Source organism: Dendrobium catenatum, unplaced genomic scaffold (genome assembly GCF_001605985.2).
Source record: "Dendrobium catenatum unplaced genomic scaffold, ASM160598v2 fragScaff_scaffold_1456, whole genome shotgun sequence".
NCBI lineage: Eukaryota > Viridiplantae > Streptophyta > Magnoliopsida > Asparagales > Orchidaceae > Dendrobium > Dendrobium catenatum.
In genome coordinates, this window is record NW_021319918.1 from 551,512 (window position 1) to 570,070 (window position 18,559).

Sequence of the window (18,559 nt, forward strand, 5' to 3'; positions counted from 1 at the left end):
TAAAGTACAATGCGCTACCTTGCACATTTCAATACAACAAACAATAGGCATATACCTACAAAATAGAACGACACCAACTCAACCTATGAAAACATCAGCACCATACCCCTCAAAGATTACAACCTATATTGCCTCTCGCAATTGTTTCTCCTCTATAAGCACTGACTCTGCTTGGATCACTTAGCTGAATTCAAAGTAAAAGACCAAGAGAAATATCTCATCCATTACTCTACTAAAAATGAATCATTTATCCAGAACATGGTAATAGGTTTCTTAAACCCATCTGTAGAGATACTGTGGCCTATAAAAGCAAAAAAAAAACATACAATTGTATGCCCAAATGATGCAGGAGTGCAAGTCAACTTGATACAAGTACCTTTGCTTGAATGAATTTCTCCTTCACTGATATAGGATCATTATGCCTTGGCTTTCGGATTAATATATGTTGTTGCTTTCTGTCAATATTGTGGAAACTGCAACAACAAGAGGACAAATTACTTATAAGTAGTTGCATCAGCATGACTTTCCCAATGGTGCAACTAAAGGAATGCGGATGTGAAAGCATATTCAAGATACCCAATAATATTACCAAGAGCCATCCTCATGTTTTCTGTTACTAGTGAAAAGAAGTTCCTCCCAAATTGAATTTACAAATGTATTACCCAATGATTGGAACAAATTAATAACTGAAGGCTCCCATGCTTTAACATCAAGTGTAAGAGACCTCACCTGTGAACAGAACCTTGACTCAGAAAGAGAGCTCAAAACAGATAAACATGTCGAATTCTACAAAAAACATTAGTGTATTTCATGTTTGCCGTTGGATCAGTCCCTTCCAACGAACCATGGATGAGCACTTTGGAAATTCAGATGAAAAGGGTGTATCTAATGCACGCGATGCCCGCCAATGATGAATTTAGGGAGATGGTGATGTAGCAAGCATCATATATAGTATAAAGGCTATTTTCATGCCCACGATCTCCAAGACACCATGGACTCAATCTGACCGTGCTCCGTAACTCTCATTTTACATCTCTGATTGAATGCATAAATTTACGCATTATACCAACTTATGTCAAAAATGTTGGCCCAACAATATATCATTCATGAAAAAAAAACATTTCGCAGCCATTGCAGTTACATTTAATGTAGGAGTCCTGACAATTCAAAAAAATGCTTCACCAGAAAGCTTTTAAAAGCGACAAATTGAATAGAGAAGGGTTGATAGGTCCTCAATTCATTTTTCTTCTCATCACTTTCCACCAACTTATTTGAACATTGAGACCTTTCCTCAGTCTAAAACAATCAACTAGATCAGGACAAAAATAATACATAGAGCAATTGAAACCTTAAGAGAAGATGTAAGTATAAATTCTGGTTGGTATACATTAATCAGGGCTATAAAATTACAAATACTGAAGCCAATAAGATGGAGTAGTCTTAATAAAGAAAACAGAGAACTAGCATGCAAGAGTTATCAAAACTAATTACAATATTTTTTGCTAGAAAACAAACAATAGAGTAAAGAACATGAACAAATAACAAAAAAACTGGCAAGGAAAGTGAAGACCTAACAACATATTGATACGCCTTAGGTTTCACGAATTAGAGTTTACCCTAATTTACCTTCAAGGATGAAGTTTCTCCACCAAATCAAAGTTACTCAAAACAAGAAGAATGAGAGGTAGAACAAAAGAGCTTTGCATTAATCTTCAAGACAAAATAAAAGAAACCCTAGAGAAAACAAGAAGGAAAAGAGAAAGAACTTTTCGGATGAACCGGCTCAGCCGGTCCATCACATATCTCCTTTCAACTTATATCATCATAATATTACAATTTATTGGGGCAAATCATGACACAACATCCTTCACTAGGAGACCGAAGTCGGGGAATCAGAGAATTTTTCGTGAGGCAAATCCGCAGAAAATGCAAAATAGTTAAGTCAGGTTGTCCCTTGCATACAAAAAGGTATATGAGTTTAACGTTAGCACTCTAGCTAGGCTGACTAGGCAATAAAATAAAGTAATGGGAGATAAACATAAACTTGTAGGTGTGTTTATTTTATTATGGAACCATTAGTAATTATCATAGCGGAACTGTTATAGTAATTGATGTAAGCAAAAAATCCGGGGGACCCTGATTTTTTGCTTAACAAGATAAAGACTCTACTGGGTAATAGAAGAGACACAAATAAAGACACAAATAAATCATTTTATAAAAACTATTACAACTTGACAACTTACAAACTTGACTCAAACAAGACACCCTAAACATGCTTCACTTTGAGAAGAATGATACAGATAAAGTGGCACTTGCGGAGAGACGAAAGAGGTTAGAAGCCAAGACGAAGGTTGGAAAGAGCTCGCAAGATTTCCGGATGGGATGAGAAGAAGAAATGGACAAAGCTCGCAAGCTTTTCCAATGAAACCCACAGGTTTACATTTCCAAAAATCAATCACATAACCTATCATTACAACTCTTAAACATCTCATATATATAGGTATGAGAAGGGAATACAAAAGGACACGGCATTGAATTCACACATGAATCCAAGCAACACAAGCACGAAAATCCCCCCATGCATTCACGAAAAATAGCCCAGCCCAGGAACCGAAGGAGCAACCACGGGAACCAAAGGAGCCGAACGGAACCGAGGCGCCAAAGCCACGGGAAAACCCCCCAAGCTCGAAAAACCAACAGCCACCATGAGAACCAAGGAGCTTTGCACGGAAAAAAGCCACCTGTGGAAGCCAAGGAGCCATGGCATGGGAAAACACATTTTCTTGGGATTCCAAAAGCCATTTTGGAATCCCAAGGGACAAACATAGAATTTTAAAAGATAAAGCTATATAAATAAGGTAATAAATGAACTAAAACCTAGCTAATAATGAGCTAACCTTTAGTTCAATAAATGAACTAAAAACCAGCTTATAAATGAGCTAAATTCCAGCTCAAAATTTATTGAGCTTGTAGACTCAAGGGAAGCCAAATTTGATTTATTTTGGACATGAGTTGACCCCCCTTTGTCTACATCAGTAATGGCTAGGTTTAACTAATAGAGCTAGGATGTAGAACTAGGATGTATAAACACGAACATGGTGACATGGAGATGACACAACACAAAAAAGGCAAGTTTTCAATTATTGAAAAATATAGGAAACAGATATTGGTTGGATACAATAGTGTAATTTTTGTATCTTAAAAATAGTGCATAGAAAATATTAAAAATAATAAATGAATGATAAGTCATTTAACAAGGATTTGTGCTTAAAATTATTAAGATTAGGATGTTAAAAAGCAGGCGCTGATGTTGCGTGCCTAGCACCAAGGATATAACAACATTGTCAAAAGTTGGGTGTCATTGTCCTGCAATGGGCATTGATGTCAAAACTGCGTCAACTGTCGATGTTGATACGGTATTGGAGAAAGACGAGATGTTGAGACAACGCAAGGACGTGACAATAAGTGGATAAATTGCTAGCATAAGGCATCAAGCCAAGACGACAAAGAACTTTGATGTCATGATGGTATCATATATCAATGTTTAGAGAACGTCAGACTTCAATGCGAGATCGCTTCACACCTCGCGGTGCTTACACCTCTCGCCTATCGAAGTTCTGTTCAAAAACCTCGTACGAGAACTTGTATAGAGAAGGATTTCCCGCTAGCAGCAGTGCTTACACCTCAAAACCTTGCTATTGTGCCCCGTTAGAGAAAAATGAGGATGGGAATATTTGGGGAACTGGGTATTGAGTTCGGATGATTTATTTGAGGAATGTGCAAATTTTGTAAAAATTATTTTAATCGGACATGTCTTTGCCAAGTCCGCACATGCTAGAGGTGTGTTAAATGTATATTTGGGTCTAACACATGTAGAACACTAAAACCTCTTTAAGAAGTGTTTGTGCATCATACTAATATTGTGAATATGCTCCTGTTCTACATTCTATAAAGACTCGTCCGAGGGCTCCGAAAATTCGCACTCCAACCTCTCCGCACCTCTTTATTAATAGGGAGAGTGTTAACAGATTTAAGTTTTGAGGTAAAAATTTTTAAGGCATATTAGATTTTATATAAGATGCTACTCAAAGATTTCATCCTCATTTTGCGAAGACTTTATGATCTGAGTTATGATTTCCCATAGGAGCAAGCTCCTATGATTAATTACACATTATGATGATGAGAGAGAACTTTCGATTAAGGCTAGTCTTTAAATAAATCATAATAATTACCTTTTTTAACTACCTAACATATAATATCAATGATTTTAGGGTTAGAATTTAATTTTGGATTTTGGAGTTTATGATTTGAAATTTATCACGATATACTTAAACTGGTGATGGGGGAATGATGACGAGCACGATCAAGATCTCATGATTCCGTCGTCTAGAGCATTCATGGTCCCTAATCTACTTAATCAAAGGAGGTAGTCGACCTAACCTGACAGAAGGATCCTAGTCAGCATCCATGGATTGCATCGTCCAAGAGCACCTTGTAGACTTGGGCTGGATGTTTATCAAGAAGGTTGAATTTAAGTCAACCTTAGCTGACAGTGGACTTTATATCTTATTGAGCATACTCTATAATTTATTATTCAAGGGGCTTCTAACCATTAGTGAACATATTGCATTGGCCGCGACAGTAATATAGTGGTGTCATTTGGCAGCAAAATCACTCAATTAGAGGGCATGTGCCACGTCCCTACTAGCAAGAAATTAATTGAGAATGAATCGTAATAATACATGCAACAAGACATCAACTCTTTATGAGATGAAATTATTGTTAAATTCATCATCTTTGTCAAACTGTTGTGATGTGTGGATGGGCTTTGGTTTTAAGTTTTTTGTAATGGATTTTATTTTAAGAGTTTATATTCTTAATAGATTTTGGCTAGATGACTTTAGAATTTTGAAGGCATTTTGAAAATTTAATAGCACTTCAATTAAAATCTTTTGTCGACACGTCTATTAACGTATTGTTTGAGCACTATTAGTAAATTCACAAATCATACTCGGATCTTGAATTTAGGAGCTTGATGTAAATATCAGAGCATATGCAGAATGCTTTGCAGTGTACTTGCAAAACAAAATTAACACATTGATAAATGCTAATACACATACGTATAATGTATTTGGCATTTTGCACTCGCATAATCTATTTGTATTTGCCTATGCATAATATGTTTTTGCCTTCTAATCGATATACAGACATAAAAAAACTCACTTCTTTTAATAAATCATTTGCATTTAAAACACCTGCAAAAGTTTGCTGAAAAAGCATACAACATTTAAAGCCATTAAAACTAGGGCTGTCAAAAGTTGACGCGACCCAAAACCTGAACTAAAAAAATCAAGGTTCGGGTCAACTCGTTTATAAAACGGGTTAGGTCAAGGTTTGTATTTCTAACCACTCTAAAAAATCAGGTCAGGTTCGATTTGACTCGAAAACCCGAAGATGACCTGGGTGACACGGATCCCGCAGCGGACTTGAGTCCACACACCTGCCTCGTCGAGGATTCACGGCTTGACCATCCAAATACATACCGATCGTTTCCATCTACTGGCGCAGGAACATGTTGATCATCTTAACGTCCTCCTCCCATTGTACCTCCACATCCAGCTTCTAACTGCTTGAGACAGATCTCTGTATGGCAGAGTCCTTGTCAAGAGAGCATGTAGAAGAGGAGACTGGCCTCTGTTGGGAGGATTTGGGAAGGTTTTGCAACAGACAAAGCTATAGAGGCAGGTGGAGAACATTCTTTGGCGAAAGAGATAATGGAGGGTGAGAGAAAGGAGAGGAACTGCGAAAGCTGCAGCGTGAGGGGACTTCGTGTTTTTTCAAGGAAGCGGGATCAAGGGTGGGGAGGAAGCTTTGGTGGGAGGCGGAAGATCGAATTGGGGGCAGTGTCGGGTTGGCCAAATGGGTGAAAGGGGTGTTCGCAGGCAGCGAGGTAAGTGGAATCGGCAGCGAGATGGAAGTCTGACCTATTGCAATTATGTTACTCCGACAATTATCGCACGCATGGCACCGCACCCGCACCCGCACCCACGAACGAGACCCTACTACACGTGACTTTGCCCGTGGTTCCGTGTTTGCGAGTCAGGTCGGATCAATCCAACAACCCTCGAGGGTCGGGTCCAGGTTGGAATTCTCGACCCATTTACAAAATCGAGTTGGGTTAGGGTCAACTCATTTAGATTCAGGACAATTCAGGTTGGACCCAAACCTGACCCATTGACCCGTTTTGACACCCCTAATTAAAACAAATGTAGCTACCTTCTTCTACAAAAAAAAAAAGACTCTTCTTCTCTGCTGCTAGCACTTATTAAAAAAAAAACAAACTTTTTGGTGCTTCTTCTCCAACTAGCTTTGCTGAGTGATTTCGTCGATTCGTCCATCATCCTTCTAGTGAAACATTTTTTCCTCCATGCTTCGCAAGTGAACTCCCATTGAGCTTGAGTCGAGCTCTCAAGTTGGAGAGTTAAAGGATGAGTCGAGCTCGAGTTTGCTGTGACTCGAGCTCGACTCCACACTTTTACACCTATATTCAAAACAATGAGCAAGTACGAAACCTTAGACAAACAACAATAACAACATTAAGCATTTATACCACTATGTGAGGTCAGCTACATAAATCATTTTTCTCCATTGTGTCATGTTAAGAGTCAAATTCTCATTTAAATCAAATAAACAAAGGTCATTTCTAATATTTTCTAACCAAGTCTTTTTAGGTCTACCTTTACCTTTCTTAACATAGGCCAAATCTAATACATCCACTCTCCTGACAGGGTCATCGGAAGGCCGCCGTATTAGATGACCAAACCATCTAAGGCGACTCTCTCTAATCTTATCTGTCAATGGAGCTATTCCAACATTTTCACGATTATGCTCATTTCGTATCTTGTCTCTAAGAGTAAATCCACTCATCCACCTGAGCGTCCTCATCTCAGCAATGCTTAACTCAATATTATGTTTCTCTTTTAATGGTCAACATTTTGCGCCATAAAGCATTGCAGGTCTCACCACCTTAAGTATGAAACCTTAAACATTCAGTTAAATATATTAACATAAGAACCTTTGAGAAAATGCTAAGAAAAGACAGTTAAAGAAGGTTATAAAATATTGAGTAAAAAATGGATGCAAGTAATAATATACTATCAGAAAGTGTTGGTTCACATGATAACATGCCAATAACCATGCAGAACTAAACATATTGGTTTTGGACTAAGTGATAGGGCATGCAAGTATTTAGAAATCAAAATGCAGATACCTTAGATATGTGCACACCTAAATTGCGATGTACCCCAGAACATTCTATGCATACAAGAATTCCAAGGTTTAAGGATGCCCAGTCAGGATCAGGAGCACCACAGTCAGCACAAACATCATTTCCGCAGACTTTCCTCAGCAAATCAATTGGCTTTTCATGCTTGATATTGAACCTATGTTGTTGTGAGATTCGGTGAAAACGCTCAGATGCTCCAGTAGCACTATTCCGTTCAAATGAAGATTCTTCAATTGCTACGTGATCAAGATCAGTTGAGCTGTCAAATGAACTACTCTCACTGGCAGTGCGATGATGACCACTACTCATGGGGCTAGTAAGGAGGTGCTGAAATTAAGTGAGAAACAACTTTGTAAATTGAACCAAGAAAATCATACAGAAACTTCAATAGAAATTACTTATTCTAACCTTCTCAGGTGATTGGGAACTAAGCAAAGAAGCAATAACACCGGTTATCTTCTCAATCCAATCAATCTGATCAATTGCACTCTCAGCCTGTCTTAATAGATAAGATGGCAGAAATAACTAAGATAAGTTAAAAAAGGGTCAAACAAATAACGCATCAAAGTCTTGAAAAAGACGAATCCATTATGATTGCTTCGTACAAGAAAACCAATATAATAGTAGAAAAATAATCTGAGAAATAAGATGCAACGAAAAATTATTGCAACATAAGAATAGACCATGATTATGAACTTATCTTCTAAAGTAGAGGAAAAACAATAATTATTCACACCGCATTTTAACTTTGATTTGAGAGAAAATTAAATAGGTACATAATTTTATCGACAATACACAACATTTTATGCCGGGTATCCTGCGCACGATAAATTACAAGATGTAAGATACTTCGACAATTAATATCTGAAATCAAGCAACATATTGGCATGCCGAGATCTAATAAAACATTCTGTAAAGTAACCAATCCATCAAAAAATTTTAAAATAACCATGATAAATCAATCATTAAAAGGGAGGGAATTTAGCAACAGAACATCCTTTAAAACAAACAAACAAGAAGGCACCAAGGTTTCCAATTAAACACCATCCTACATGTCCACGAGCATAAAGGACCACCATGTAAACAAGAAGCGCCAAAAAAGTCATTCTTATTAAAGTACAAGTCAGGAAGGAATATCCAATCATATATGGTGGGATGAAAAAGAAGTAGCGACTGAACATATTTTTTCACATTTAACAATGAGAAAACTATCCTTACCACAGACAGGGGGAGAGAGAGAGAGAGAGAGAGAGAGAGAGAGAGAGAGATGAAGTGACCCAGTTTGTATTTCAATTGCTAAACAGTTTTACAAACACTTCCTTCGCTTGATGAGAACTGTTTTACACCCAGTTTTTCAAATAAAAAATTGCTAAACAGTTTCGCACAATATTGAAAGTTCAGAGTTGTGAACAATATAAGAAATGCGGAAGTATAAATAAGCATGAAGTATTTAGGTGACCCATACATACGCAGAACAAATTATTAATAATCCAGGGCCTCCAGGGGTGCAAATATCCTATACATTTGAGATACAAATAAACAACTATCGATTTACTTGAGCCTTATAGTGCAAAAATCACGTAGTGAACTACACCTTGGGTAAACAAAAAGATAACCTACATTCAGATACATGACAACTAAAATCAAGGGCAACAAACCCCACATGTGAGTATGCACAAAGGGTATAATAGTAACAGGGAAGCTATAGTAAACCATAATTGCATGCTTATCAGGCTCCTGATGAACTAGGAGCTTACCTGCAATGTGTAGTTTTTTGTTGGTGAAATTATCCTAAAACAGAATCTTAAATCTGATTGATCTGCATCCACTTTTATTGTAGAAGTAAGGAGGTTCACAGTATGGCGTGCTACAGACTTTTCATCATGTACTCCACCATGATAGTGAGAGGAGAACCAACGACTCAGCAACCCAGAACTATGTTCTGATGAGCCATGACTCCTCTGACTAGAATGAACTCCAGCACCCTATAGCATAAAAACATCTTCAGAAAGTAGTTCCAGATAATGGTAGAAATGGCTTTGCTGGAAATACACGTCAGAAGCATATAAAAGCTAAAGGGGCCAGTATTAGTGAATTCATTTATTAAGTAACTATGAGTACAATATTTCTCAAAAAAAAAAAAGACATACAGATGGCCTGCTCCATTGCTTACGATAGTAGTACAACATTCCTCGACTATCAAGCACAAAAAATCTTCTTTTCCAGTCACCTCGTAGATTAGATGAGCGCTTTGAAAGATAACCCTGTCGAATGGTTTGAACCTGAATTATCAAATACATGCTTAAATTAGTATCGAAACTGAAAGTACTCATTGATCAAATAAAGTTCGCCATTAAAATTAAAACAAAAAACATTTAGATAGTGTGAGAATTACAAGGCACTTGCGTGAAAGTATATGAAAAAATGATTGAATAATTCAAATCATTCCATGCAGAATCATAATCCACCACAAGCCAAGAAATTTGTTTATATTGCATTTCATTTCCTCCACCTTTCTTCAATCATAGAAAAGCCTTAATATAACATTATACAAAAGTTACTGAATGGAAATGATTTTCAACAGTTCAGCTGACATAATCAGCAGTGAAATCAACCAACATGTACAAGTTGCTGGAGAATTCAAAATTTAAACAAAAGTAATTACCTTCCCCTTGACAGCAGTCTGCATTACAGCCTCAATCATTTTATGAGAGCTCCTACCAACAGCTTGTATACCATCACCATTTGGAGATTCATTTGACCCATTTGAAGATAACCTACTTTCCCTATCAATCTGTCTTTTAAATTCCTGCATCCTCTCCGTAAGGGCTGCATGCTCATAGTTGGACCGCTCTCTTGATTGCTGCGCATATGCGAGAACCTTCAAATCATCAAGTATTCATCAGTACTCAAATCAGGCAACCAATGGCTAATGGTCTCTGGAAAATGCTGTAGTTTGTAACTAGGAAGATAAGAAAATGTATGCTTTTTGATATTTCATAAATCACTAAGAATTGGAATGTCTTAACTAGGATGTGTAAATAAGTGAACTCGAACTGAATTCACAAAATATATGCACGAAATTTTTTGGTTATGCATGAAATTAACAGAGGAAAATGAATGTGATTCTTAAAATTAGTAACAATAATCAGATAAGCCTTCCCATCTAAAGAATAATCGGCTACTATCGTCTATGGATTCTCAATTAGTCTAGCATCCCCCAATAGACAAGCGATCAACCCAACCCATATTGAGGTCCCTGGGTTTTAAAAATCATCAGCTAGGTAACATTTTCTGTTGAATGGAAGCAATAAGTTGACCAAAATAACTAAACAAGTGAATATATTGATAGACCGGTTCAAACAGGACCGGTTCTCTATTACCAGAGGCGGAACAAGCAGTTTAATTATGAGAAAATTAAGGGGGTTTAGGATGGAAAATTCAGATAGAAGGGGTGGTTTTGGGATTTACCTAAGGATTGTATGCTTAAGTATGTTATGAGGAGTTTCTTGAAGGAAGTTTATTCTTAGGTTATTTGGGCTCTAGCAGGTGACTAGGAATTTGGGAGAGCCGGATCTTCCTCTCTAATTGAAGATCCAATTGTATCTTGCATTTCTCTTTATAATTATTTCAATAAAAATTATTTTTGGGCTTTTTTATTCTCAAATTTTTGTATTTCATCAATTGATTTTTGTGAAAAGTGCATCCACTTCCTAACAAATTGGTATCATAGCCCTTCGATCTAGGGTGCCAATGGCCGGAAGGAAAGCAGTAGTGTTGGAGGGGGAATTAGGCCAACTGAAATAAAATTGTGGAAAATTTTTCAGATTATCAAAACCAATTAACATACTTCCATGAAAATATAAATGAAAAGTTCGTCGTCATTGAAGATATACTTAAGAAGTTGCTTGAAGCCAAACCCAATACGATGACCTCAGAAGCGAAGGAACCCACAGGCGTCCAAGGATGAGGAGGAATCCCTAATCCTTTTAGGGGAGGGGTGAATCAAGAGGTGGAGATTCTGGAGAGAGAAGATGTGATGCCTCTGCTATAGCCTATTTATAGGGAGGAGATGAGTATTGGGTACGAGCGACGAGGTGCTTATTTTACAAGAAGAGGGGTGGATTATGAGTGTCGGGGTATTGATTTTAAAGGAGGGGGATTTTGAAGAATGGTCTAGGTACGAGTGTAGAAGGGAAGATCGAGACACTTGGGGAACACCACCCCTTCGGGGAATGAGAGGCTACGGAGGATTCAGGGGAAACAGAGGCGTTCCGAGGGTAAGGAAGTCGAAGATACCCATCTTTGAATGCAAGGACGCACATCGGTGGTTCGAAAAGGTAGAGATGTACTTCGCTGACAACGGGTTGATGGAGAAGGAGAAATTGATGACAGTTGGCCTGTGTTTGGAAGGAAAGGTATTGGCCTGGCACCAGTAGAGAACACATTCGAAGTTGAAGGGAGTTCTATGACTGCTTACTAAAGAGGAGAACCCCTTACCACCCTCAGATGGATGGATGGACAAAGGTGGTCAATAGGAGCTTGGAGACATACATGCGATGCTTTGCTTCAGAGACACTTCGACTGTGGGCTAAGTGGCTGGCATGGGTGGAATACTTGTACAACACTTTGTACAATTCACTGTCCCAGATGAATCCTTTCAAAGTGTTGTACGACAGGGATACACCTCACTTGGTACACTTTGGGTAGAATAACACATCAATTTTTTCAATAAAGTAGTACTTGGAAGAAAGAAACATAACACTAAGGAACTGAAAAGACATCTATTGAGAGCCCAACAAATTATGAAAAGACAGGCGGATGAGTACAGGAAGGAATTCCAGTTTGAGGAAGGGGATATAGAGGGGATATAGTACGTATCTGAAGCTTCGCCCCTACAGGGAATGGACAATGGCAATTAGGAGGAATAAGAAGTTGGCCCCGCGGTACTTTGGTCCCTTTGAGATAGAAGAAAGGATCGAAGCTGTGGCATATCCTGAAGATGCCTCTGATCACTATCATACATCTGATATTCTGCGATTCACAACTGAGGACACCTATAAGGGATCACACTGCTAGTTAAGAGTTGCCAGCAACATTGACTGAAGATTTTGTTACGCCGGTTCAGTCTAAACCGGCCCAGCCGGCCCATTGGCCGGCTCAGCAAATATACAAGAGGCATACTGTGTCTGCCTCCTCCTTTGTTCCGCCCAATTGATGGGTCCCACCCATCAAAGTGAATTCAAATTGAATAGAGGGGGGCGGCTAGAGCTTTGGGAAGGAAATTAGATTAGGAAAGCTTTTGTATTAAAGTGCATGAGAGGATTAGGAAGAGGTTATGTTTGATTTGCTCTCAATTAGAATTTCTTGGCGACTTGGGCTCTATACACTCTAATCTAGAGATTTCGGAGAGACGATCCTCCTCTCGAATTGAGGATCTCTTGTATCTTGTTTTCCGTATTGTTTGACTTTGCTTTTCCTACCGCAATATATTGTTTTGGATTGTTTTCACCAAGATTTCACATTATTCTCGCTGTTTTTCACCAATTGGAGATAGGTTTGCTTGCGAACTCAAGTATTTCCTATCAGATTTGGAAGTGATATTAGAACCACTAGAGTTGCAAGGGGGTATGCCAGGGAGGAGGGATCAAAGAAGTGTTGATCAAATGGATGAACCTTCTCGATTCTAATGCTACATGCAAACCTTACGAGATGATGCAACATCAATTTTCGATTTTTCACCTTGAGGACAAGATGGATCTTTGAGAACAGGGTATTGATAAATCAATCCAAGAGGGATAGATCCAGCCAACCCAATTGGACCCCCGGCATAGGCGCAACATATCTATACTTTTTATTAAAAAAAATTCATGTTTCAAATTAATGTGGATTAATTGTATCAAACCTTTGTACTTATAATTAAAAACTTCATTTGCTGGACAATTTATGCTTTTTTTTTTTGTACTAGACATTTAAATATTTAATGTTTACTTTTATTTTGATATTATAAGATACAATGCTACAAATACTGTTGCTTTCAATTTTTTTTGTCATTTCAAATATTATGCTTTAATTAATTTGTTATTTTTATTTATGATTTATATATTATAATGTCGTATCCGCGCCGTATCCGTATCCTGTATGTTTTAGAATTGTCGTGTCCCATATATGTATCGTATCCATGTCGTCGTATCCGTATCGGTGCAACATAGGTCTACAACAAGCGAAGGCCTAATATTTTGCCTAACCAGCCGTCAGCCCAATGTGGGGCCCATTGTTTGAAAGGGAAACATTGATTTTTGGTAAGTTCTGATTAGGGGATGGGAGGCTAATTGGTGGGGGCCATTGCTTAAAGAGGAAGCGAGAATTTTGGCAAGATTGGACCAAAAATGAGGGGGGTTGTTTTAGGTATGATTTGATTTAGGAGAGGGGCTAATTAGTAATTGAGATTATTTTTTTATGCTATAAATATATGAGAGGGTGATGAGAACATCCGACCGTGAAAGTTTAACAGAAGATGAGCCAAAGATCGACGACCATGATTATACCACTTTATTTTGAGTTATTATTTGTATTTGGATTTATTTATGCATTTTCTATTTTTACCCACTTGAGGGAGTAGGCATATGTGACCCCAAGGGGCACTTTTGTCATTTGTCTTATTATTGTATTTTGGCAATTTATAGCCCCCTCCTCTTCTTTTGAGGGGATAGATGATTATTAAGAAAAAAAATTATGCACTCTTGTTCTTAAGAGCTTTGAAAGTTTTTATGAGAGTTGAAGTTCCTATGTGAGGGAAATGTACTACCCACCAGCCACAGGAAGCGTCCCGGGTCATGGTTTAAATTCCCTAGGTGAGGGCAAAGCATTACCCATCAACTGCAAAAAAGCGTCCGAGCTCATGGTTTATCTTCTCCGCCACTTCCCCTCCTTCCTTCCTAGCCACCAGCCCCCCTTTACCCCTCTCCCACCCTTGGCCGAAATTCCCCACCTTAGCCCTAAGACAAACCCCCATCATCCCTTCTCTCTCTTGGCCGAATCCCCACACCCGAAACCACTCATCTCCTCCTCCCAAGAACCGATTCAAAATCCATCCTCTTCCTAGCCACCGGCCCAAACCCTAAAACCCTTCCCCTCCAAGCCGTCGGCCACAATACCCCCTCCTTTGCCTACAAATTTTAAATCCCCAAATTGATGCTTTCAATTAATAATGCATTTTGAATTAGGAAAAAATTTTAAATTCAGATTCCAATCTATTGGAATTTGAATTTTCTTTCCTTAAATAGGATGAGTTATATTAAGAATGTCCCTCCAATCAAGGCCTTTTAAATTTGAATTTAAATTGGAGAGATAATTTGTATTAAATTCTCTTTCCTAATTTAAATTGACTTAGATTGGAAACTCAATTAAATCCCCTAATCTCCCCAATCTTCTTTAATGCATGTGGGCTCTCCCCTTCCCTTCTTAGTCGCCCCCTCTCTCTCTCTCTCCTCTAATTAGGAGGCCCATTAAAGCTCCCCCAATTAAGCTATCAATTCCCCAACTACCTCCACCCTTTCGGTTGAAATTCATTTCATAAATTTTGAATTTGCTTCCCTCCCAATTCAAAATCAAAGTTGTCAAATCAAATTTTAAATTATTTAAAATCTAAAATTATTTTCCTAAAATAGATGGGTTAAATTAGGAAAGACCCCACCATTCAAATTAATTTAAATTTTGAAAAGGAGATACTCTAAATCTCCTTTCCTAATTTCAATTTTCAAACTTAGCAACCCCTCTTAATCACTCAATTAAATCCCCATCAAGGGGTAGGCGCACCCTTCCTCCCTCCTTTAATTGGAGAAGATTCAAATTCAAACTTTTCCCTCCTCTCCAAACATTAAAATCTGAAATTAAATTTCAGATTTTGAATTGTCCAACCATATGACTACTTGGTTCTACATCAGAGGGGTTAGGTTGTGATATATTGTCATTGTGTTGAATTTGTTCTTGTGTTTTTGTGTGCTTAGGCTCTAGCGACATCTAGAAATGTATGAGAGATTAGATCATCCTCTCTAATTGAGGATCAATTGTATCTTGTTATATTCTTTGAGATTTCATCTAATGCTACGTTGATTGTGCTACTTCCTTTGGTTTTTCTTTCAAAATTGTGTTGCCAAATGCTGAAATCAATCATTGTTAGGTTTACTCTTGACTTCTACAAGAGTTTCCCATTATGTGGTTGAGGATAGTGCTTTCATTTCCCATTACATATCTTTTGTGCCAACGATGTCAATAGACCACCATCTCCTACAATTATACATAATCATGCTACTGTTGTTTCCCTATTGTGCCATTTGTTCCCACTTTTTCGTTTGTAGATACACTTAGGGGTAAGGGTTCTTTACAACAAAATTTATCAGTCAAATTTCCTTTATTCATTTAGCACGGCTCAAATTCTGAGCGATACAAACTACCAATTACATTTCATAGTAAACTTGCTCTTATTTTTTTCTAAAGCTGGCATTTTTTATCTAGCATTATCATTTGTCTACAATTTAATTGAAAATTTTAACTTTGGTTACCAAAGTTCTGAGATATAAGTATTTTCCGATATGATTTATACCTAATTGATGATTTCTCTATTAGACTCCTAAATCATTGTCATGGGCTTATCAATCTATTTTTGGAATTAGATTATTCAGAACTTTTCTCTTCTCATTCATATCATGTGAATGGTCTACCAATGCGTATGCTAAAATAATTTCTAAACTTTGGTATCTCTGAGGAGCCTCCTATTACCACAACATGGATAATTTTCCCTCATACTTTTGTCCACTTTATTATTCAATCTACAATATACTCATTCGGATCAGTTTTTGGCAACCGATAGTCCGATACAAGAGGATAGTACTATCGCAAAACTCTCTCCATCGTCTACAGCCTAAGTTCTTGTGAGGTTTCTACTTCTTTGACAAGGGAGATATGGATGCACACTAGGACATCTAGTTATTGACAAAAAAATGAAATTTGGGTGTTTACCCTCAAAATGTTAATCTTGTAAAATCTTTAGTCATGAATATACTGATTATTACTTTAAGGCCCATTTGAAATTAATAAAATCATCCTTTGGGGCCCTATTGTTCAAGAAGGTTGAGTTTATGAGTGATAAATACAAATTATCTAGTTGAACTTATAAAATTATTCGAAGTTGTTCCTTTAGACCTGTCCCCTCCAGAATGGTCTCATGCTCTGGAACCTACTCTTAGATTTCCACTTTTGAGTCAGTGCCTTCTACATGTTGTTAGTATGTTTGATGTTAATTTCCATTTGCTCCTCCGTCTTTGGCATTAGCAAATATCAATGTCAGGCATGTTGATACTTCAAGAACCTTGTTTGGGAAAGCTATCTTTCAAAAAGGTTACAACTATATTTCCAAATGTTACTCATGATAGTTTTGAAGTAGAGGTTGTTGATGATTGAAGCTCTATTAGTCTCAAGATTCCATCAAAATTTTAGTTGATTAAGTGGAGAAAAAGTTTCAACTTGTGTTTTCTCCAAGAGAAACAAGTCAGAAAATAGCATTTCTTCATTCCCCAAGTTTACTACATTTCAAGTTAGATACAAAAATTCCTCTGATGACTGGAACCCGTGGCTTAATGAGAGTCTAAATGTGGAACTGCTGCTCACATTTCAAATTAGATACATAGACAATTTTTTTAAAGTTATTTTGTAACCTTCTCACTTTTTGGTAATATTATTTTGATGTAAAAAAAAAGGTAGTGTCAACTTGTATATAAGTACTTTTGAATCCCATATGTATTTTGTCACACCCGTGCCAATGTCCACACATACATCCCCCCTCACCTCCCCTACCCCCACCACCCAACCAGCCAAATCCCACACCACACACAAAAATAAAATAAAAAAAGAAGTTTATGAACCCATAATTAAATCTAGTTAAGGTTAAAAAAAACAACAGCTTCATTGATACTTTTTTTCAATAATGTACTTTAAAAATAAGGGAAATGTCAGGAAATACTGTTTGAACCAGAGAGATTTTGAGCCTCACAAAAATGCCTAAACTAGCTACTGAAATGGTAAACAATCCTCAGGAATTACTTGAAGTTTTACCAGAGAAGTTCTTAGAGAGCAGTAACCTTGAAAATTCTAAGGCCCCCTTCTCAGCGGTTTATGGGAGAAGAAATAAATCTTAAGCATCAGTGCAAAATACTTCATAACAGGCAATTTATACACAATAACAAAAACTTATCCACATAGTTAAGCGCCCTCTTATACAGGACACGACCTGATTGCGATGTTGCATAAAATAGAAACTGTAGAGCTTATGTTTGAAATTACTACTGAAATATTCCATCTTTTTGCTTCCCGAGTCAAGTATGCTTAAAATACAAGAAATGATAACTGCAAAACACTGTTACACTTCAAAAAAACTACGCAAAGTTACGGACCATACTTCACTTCTATAGACCGCATAACTTAATGTTTTTAAGGCCATCAAAACAAACCTGGTGGATGTAAGGCTCCATCTGATGCAATAGCTCATATCCCTAATAACAAGAACAACTGCTGAAGCCACGCAACAAAAGGAAGAAAAATAATGAATGAATATGCCATCAAAAAGATTACTTGTTTGAAGTAGCGGAGATGAGCATCCATTGTGCCACTAACAGCCTCAAGAAACTCAACTCTCTTTTTTGCCTCAATATTGGAAAGAGCAGTAACCTTTAGACATAATAGAGTGGTGCCTCGTAAGAAAAGTATACAATAGGATAAATAGATATGCGAGATTGAACACGGGTACTTCTCCTTGATGCTACAATTTTTTTACTCATGAACATCTAATTTATAATAAAAAGCTTGGATTTTTGTTAGTTTTATAATATGCCTACCACCAGATCGACAGACTTTACACCTACTTGTAGGTAAAATTATAAGATATTCCTTACTCGGAATTAAACTCGCAAAATTACTTCAAAAAACATAGCTTCTACTACAGCCCTTTTATTTCAGTCAACTATAAGTTAAGTGTACTGAGTAATTACGACTTTACACAATCACATAGCAATTATTATAACTACGGCTACAAACCCAGCCAGCAATTGCTTGGTCAACATAGCTGGTATAAATGAAAAGAGGCCAACAACTTGCACCAAGAAAGGCAAGAAATGTGCAATGCTCAGCAAATCAAAGAAACACCTACCAGATTAAAGCGGGCCTGCTCAAATGAAGATCTTGCACTATAGAGCTCCTGGATTACGTACATATTCACGT

The 18,559-nt window shown here is 37.4% G+C and overlaps 1 protein-coding gene across 3 annotated transcripts in view; it reads right to left on the minus strand.

Annotated features, from left to right (window-relative positions):
- The window catches only part of LOC110096030 (ADP-ribosylation factor GTPase-activating protein AGD3), a 52,410-nt gene that overhangs the window by 8,647 nt on the left and 25,204 nt on the right, over positions 1-18,559 (minus strand). For 2 of the 3 annotated variants that reach the window (XM_020821783.2, XM_028700121.1), the window contains exons 8-17: positions 18,489-18,536; positions 17,915-18,010; positions 17,794-17,835; positions 9,951-10,166; positions 9,436-9,567; positions 9,043-9,270; positions 7,694-7,780; positions 7,271-7,612; positions 590-729; positions 377-473 (exon numbers count right to left, since the gene is read on the minus strand). In XM_020821783.2, the coding sequence (XP_020677442.1) occupies positions 377-473; positions 590-729; positions 7,271-7,612; positions 7,694-7,780; positions 9,043-9,270; positions 9,436-9,567; positions 9,951-10,166; positions 17,794-17,835; positions 17,915-18,010; positions 18,489-18,536 (1,428 nt within the window). The remainder of the gene's footprint in view (positions 1-376; positions 474-589; positions 730-7,270; positions 7,613-7,693; positions 7,781-9,042; positions 9,271-9,435; positions 9,568-9,950; positions 10,167-17,793; positions 17,836-17,914; positions 18,011-18,488; positions 18,537-18,559) is intronic. The other variant, XM_028700122.1, reaches the window with a different exon arrangement.